We start from the raw sequence: 6,000 nt of genomic DNA, 5'->3' as shown, positions 1-6,000 counted from the left end.
AAGGAAGGAAGGAAGGAAGGAAGGAGGGAGGGAGGGAGGGAAGGAAGGAAGGAAGGAAGGAGGGAAGGAAGGAAGGAAGGAAGGAAGGAAGGAAAATATCTGCCAAATATCCCTGTCTGACTGTCTGAATAACCACATATCATTTGTTCTTTGAAATAGAATGGCATTCCAAGAGAAAAACAACCATCTTAGCTCACAAGTCAAACAGTCATGCAAGTGACTTCCCTCAAGACCACTAACATAGCTTTGTATGCAGCAGAAATATTATATTACCTATTTTTTACCAATACATTGAAGTATTGCTTAAACTTCTATTGGGACCTAAAATAATCATGCTAGGAAGGAGTTTTGAAAGTGAAATTTCTATATAAGTTACATTCTATCTTGGGATGTGCTTCTAAAACCATTTCAAATGTGCTACAAGCAATACTTTTAAACTGTACTTTGAGTTGAGAATGCCCATTTGACAATGTTCTCTAAAGAAAAGTAAACATTTATGCTGTTAATCATAAAATGATGTATGTAAATAATGTTCCATAAACTAGAACAAATTATTACAAATATGCACAAAGGTACACTGTTAAATTAGATGGAGTAAGGGAGAAAATAAATCAACTAAATGTGCCAGTTGTACAGAAAAACAAACTAACACATAAGTCCCCCTAACAATAGTTAGGTGGTACATCTAAAAAGCCAGTGGGTCACCCAGTTATGTGTCATGTTCACCTCAGTATTATAGACACAGTAGAACATCTTTAAACTTGAGAGTTCATTAAAGTATTCATTTACCACATTGCGACAAGAAGCAAAAACATCGCTGTACAAAATGGAGCATTCTTTCTTGGCATAAGGAAATTTGTTTTGATGTGCCTCACAGGGTTTAATGGTTTCATCTGGATTTTCACACTGTTGAAAAAATATAAGAGAGAAAAGAAGTTTTTCAAGGGATAATTTCTCAAGCAGAGTAACCTATCCGACTTCACTCATTACAATTGCACCTACTATATTCTCATCATTTTAGATAGGATTTGCATAAAGCACCTGCTCACATCCAATTCAATGTTAATTGCATATATTATTTTCGAAAGCAACTAAAAAGAATATAAAAATCATGGCAATATTAGAGATAGAGTGGTGATAAATGATTTTTAAATTATCTTAAACACAGCATTTGCATGACTTAAAAAATTACATGAGCATGACCTGTTTCTTTCATTTTCATCTTCTTTATTTCTGTCACAAATCATCTGAGAGGTTATATGTACTCAAATCTCTGCAGACTCAATTCCCATACATACAGCAATTTGGCCTCTTCCTCTCCTAATCCACTCCCCTGAAACTGCCCTGAAAAAGGTCATCCATGACCTCTTTATTGCTAAATATAAAGGCAATTTTTCAGTCTTCCATTTTGCTTGACTTTTGCTGCTTTTGATTCTATTTAATACTTTACCCTTCTTAAATGTCTCTCCTCATTTGGCTTTGGTGACACAATTTTCTGCTGGATTTCCTCTTGCTACATTGGCTGCTGTTCCCTAATCTCTTTCTCCCTGCTTTCTTTGCAAAGCTTAATTCTCAAATCTCTATTTTCCTCAATCGGTACATGTGTCCTGGCTTTAACGTTCTGAATATACTAGTAACTGCCAATCCCTATGTCCATCCCACATCTCCTTCCTGAATCTCAGAACTAAACATTTCCACCTAAATATCTCTGTCACTTCTCTCTCAGCAGGTCCTAACCATCCCTACCTCTATACCATTGTCCTTCCCCGACTATCTACATTCATTTCCTCCTCTTTGCCCTGCCTCAGGGAGGAACACCAGCATCCACCCAGGAAGCCAGGAAAGTAGGAGACCTTCTTGAAACCTCGAAATTCATCCTTCATAATACAGTCTTTCAGCAGATGCTGATGATTTTTGTCATTAATGTTTCCCAAATTTGTACAGTTTTCTAAATCTCTACTGACTTAATATTTCTAGCTGGATTATAAGAGCCTCTTGGCCCTTGTATCTTACAGATCTATACATTGCACTTCAGCCTACACCACAACCAAAATTAACTTCTTGAAATTCACTTTGTGCACCATACTCTATCCAGCCTCTTGACGCCTTCTAGGTGGCTGCTCCCTCCTTTCCCTGTTAAATTCTTTCCGATAAATTTCACTTTCTTGGCTCCTATAAATCTTGTAAGATTCACCTCCAGGGTACCTTCTCCAGAAACCTTTCTTGGACCATCACAATCCCCATTTTGTGTGCACTTCTATCAAAGCAACTACTTTACTATGTTCTGACTGTTAATTTTTTAACCTCTAAATTTTCCACCTCTAGACTCTAAATTCCTTAAAGGCAGAGACTGTGATTTATCCATATTGTGTGTCTGTATGTAATGGAAAATATTAAGTGCTAAATAAAAATAGTGAATTTTTTTAAATGACCTGAGTTTTAGCTTTGTCTATCAGGTGTGAATAAAAAACTTATTCTGAGGGGGTTTAAAATTATTTGACTACTCCTAATATTTAAGTACCATTACAAATAGTTACTTCTTAATTTATTTGCAGATACAAAAATGTAAAACAATTTTTTTTCAAAAACTTCTAAAGGTAACAAGATATAAGATAGCCACAGTTAAAAGGATTTTGTCTCTCTCAATATAGTAGATATTTTAGGTATTAAAAGGTACACTTTTGTACTCTTAAGCTTAGACCACACTCAAATATTACTGACTGGAATAAATGTTCTACCCCATCCCCTCTTTATTCTTTAAAGAGATTTAGACATATTGGTAAACTAGGCAAAGTAGAGAAGTAACTAACCAAATGGCAATCAATCAGGAAATTGTGGTTTCAAACACCGCTATCAGTTAAAAAGAACAACAGGCTAAAAAAGAAAGTAGAAGAAAGAATAGAACTGATTTCCAATTTGACTCTGTTTTCTGAGTTCAGAATTTTTCAAAATGTGTTTCATATAACACTACTTCCTTGAGAACTAATAAATAAAAATATAGATTATGTCAGTAAGTTTGGAAAGTCCTTCAAACATGTCCCTCCTTTATAGGCTTATAATGCCTCAAGAAACCCTTTGAAAGAAAAATATGTAAAAGTTAATTTATCCAACTGCCGCCAAAGGTAGTTGACCACAATCCACCCACCCACACACATACACACACATCCCCCTTTATTTCATATAATACAGTAACATGGCTGTTAAGAAATTCTGTCTTCATTTATTTATTGCTTTGAACTGGCAAAAGTTCCACCATCCTTCAAAATGCAGATACATTGATAAGGCATTTTGCTATGGTGAGGAAAACATGAGGGAGAAGAGATGAATTTTCATGTCACCTCTGCTACTTTCTAGCCATATAATATTAGACAAGTCATTTAACCTCCCTGAGCCTCAATTTCTTCATCTATAATAAGGAGAAAACATCCTTTATAAAAGGTAATCAGAAAAATTACATGAGAAGATAAATATGAACATTTATCAGCTATAAATTACTATGAAAATAGTATGTAAAATAATGTTACCTAAATAAGAATAAAATGTTCTAGTGAAAAAATATTCTTAAAAATTTCTGTTGACTTCTAAAGTACATTTCTGTAACTTACCTGTCCTAATGCCCAACTATCTCCAAATACCTGAGCATTTCTCACTTCCAAGTTATTAGATGTGGTCATGTCATTTGAAGTGCATTTGTCAAAGTTTCCACACAATCCTGATAGCTTGTTCTAAAGTAAGAGAAAATCACCAGGAAATATTCTATATTCACTTTAACATTTAAAGACTCATGTTCATTAAAACTTTTGAGATATTTCAAATATACATTTAAGAATTTTCACAGCAATCATTTTAAAAAATTAACTTGAAGAAGTAGATTTTCTCATACCAATTTAATTATATTTAGTGATTATTTTAAACGTGCAAAAATATTTTACCCAATTTCAAGTCCTGTTTATCCACACTTACCAGTGTCTTGGCATTAATACAACTAATGACATAAATAACTTGGAAAAGTATAATTCAAACAAGACAGTACATATGAGAGTGTATGTGTATGCAAATGTACATGTGTGTATATACAGAATTCATGTGTGTGTGTGTGTATATATATATATAAATAATTCATAATTATATATATTCCCATCCTTGGTGGAAACAAGGATATAGGATGAAGAATGGTAGATATATTCCCTGCTTGTTGAAATATATCATATTGCCTACCTGATTTGCCTACATACAAGTTAACCATTTGTTTTTCCACAGCCCCCTTCCTGATGCCTCAGCTTTAGGATAACTACTGTTAGTAATGGCCACTATCTTTGAACAGATGTAATTTCAGAAAACAGAGGTCTCATGGTAATAAGTGGCTATGGCAGATGTAATTCTATGGTTGTTGTCTGCTTTGCCAGAGACACAGGCAGCCTACTTCACCATTAAGGGATGGATTCTATTCTTCAATATTGAAGACAGCATTCAGCATCTTTAAATTCAAAGTTTTAAGGAGTAGTTCTACTGCTTTTAGAAAATCACTGCAAGTTCTCCTCCTTTCTCCTGCTTCATCTAGTAGTAAAATATATTGTTATTCTTATTGGAAACAAAGATATTGGATGAATAATGGCAGTGAATATTTGTTGAAGAAAAACAGCAATGACTGAAGGTTATTTCGGTTCATCAAAGAAATTCAAGATGCCAACAAACCTAGGAATAGCTCTTTGGGCTTTATCCTCCTTAAGACTGAAAGACTATAACTTCAATATACAATCATATTTTATAACATATTAAAATCTTTTTTAAAAAAGGTATCTTTTCTGTATTTTTGAGAAGATACTGTTGCTATTCCAATTTTCTTTAATTTGACAAAAATTATATCCATGAGTCTCAGTCTCAATTTCAGGTAAACTAGATTTAAAAAAAATACATCAATGTTTTTGCAAAAAACTTTAAAATATGAATTCAAAATATTCAAATAAATATTCAAAATATTTTATCAAATTTGAAATATTTTAGATAGTAAACTACTTAACAATATTTAATAAAAATATTTAGCAGGCAATAGTATATAAAATAATTTAAAATATAAATTGACAAAAATTATAAATAACTCGGATTGGATATTCAACCATGAATGAATAAATAAATTGTATGGTACATCCACACAACAGAATACTACTCAACAGTATAGAATTCACGCAACAATTTATATGAATCTTAAATATACTTTGTCAAGTCAAAGAAGCCAGACCCAAAAGACTACAGATTGTACAATTCCATGTATATGATATCTGAGAAAGGCAAAACTATTGCAATGGAAAATACAATCAGTGGTTGTCTGAGGTTAGGAGGCAAATGTTGGGGTTGACAATAGAGAAGCAACAAGAAGTATATTTGGAGGTTGACAGGTATGTTCTACGTAGAAATGCTGTGACAGATACAAGGCTCCATGCATAATATGGTTTCGCTCTGTGTCCCCACCCAAATCTCATCTCGAATTACAGTCCCCATATGTTGAGGGAAGGACCTGGTGAGAGGTGATTGAATCATGGCGGTGGTTTCTCCCAAGCTGTTCTTGTGATAGTGAGGGAGTTCTCATGAGACCTGATGGTTTAAAAGTGTGGCATTTCCCCCTCACTCTTTCTGTCTTTCGGGCCACCTTTTGAAGAAGGTGGTTGCTTCCCCTTTGCCTTCCACAATGATTGTAAGTTCCCTGAGGCCTTCCCAGCTATGCAGAACTATGAGTCAATTAAACCTCGTTTCTTTATAAATTACCCAGTGTCAGGTAGTTCTTTATAACGGACTAATACAATGCATTTATCAAAATCCATAGACCTGGATACAATAAAAGTAACTTTTATTTACATTTTAAAAATAATTTTACTGCATGTAAACTTAAAAAAAAAAAATCCAGAATGTGGAGGAAAACATGGAATGCAGACTGTAAGAACTGAATCTAATTGCACTATGAACAAATCACATAGTTAAGCTGAAGAGAAAGAGAAGAAAGCT

At 33.7% G+C, this 6,000-nt stretch overlaps 1 protein-coding gene across 1 annotated transcript in view; it reads right to left on the bottom strand.

Moving 5' to 3' along the window:
* The window catches only part of OTOGL (otogelin-like), a 166,363-nt gene that overhangs the window by 67,476 nt on the left and 92,887 nt on the right, over positions 1–6,000 (bottom strand). Inside the window, exons 28-29 of the mRNA XM_011994393.1 lie at positions 3,606–3,725; positions 790–906 (exon numbers count right to left, since the gene is read on the bottom strand). Coding sequence (XP_011849783.1) covers positions 790–906; positions 3,606–3,725 — 237 coding nt within the window. The remainder of the gene's footprint in view (positions 1–789; positions 907–3,605; positions 3,726–6,000) is intronic.

The sequence above is a fragment of the Mandrillus leucophaeus genome, unplaced genomic scaffold (assembly GCF_000951045.1).
Source record: "Mandrillus leucophaeus isolate KB7577 unplaced genomic scaffold, Mleu.le_1.0 Scaffold455, whole genome shotgun sequence".
Taxonomy (NCBI): domain Eukaryota; kingdom Metazoa; phylum Chordata; class Mammalia; order Primates; family Cercopithecidae; genus Mandrillus; species Mandrillus leucophaeus.
This window is presented reverse-complemented; position numbering and strand designations above follow the sequence as displayed.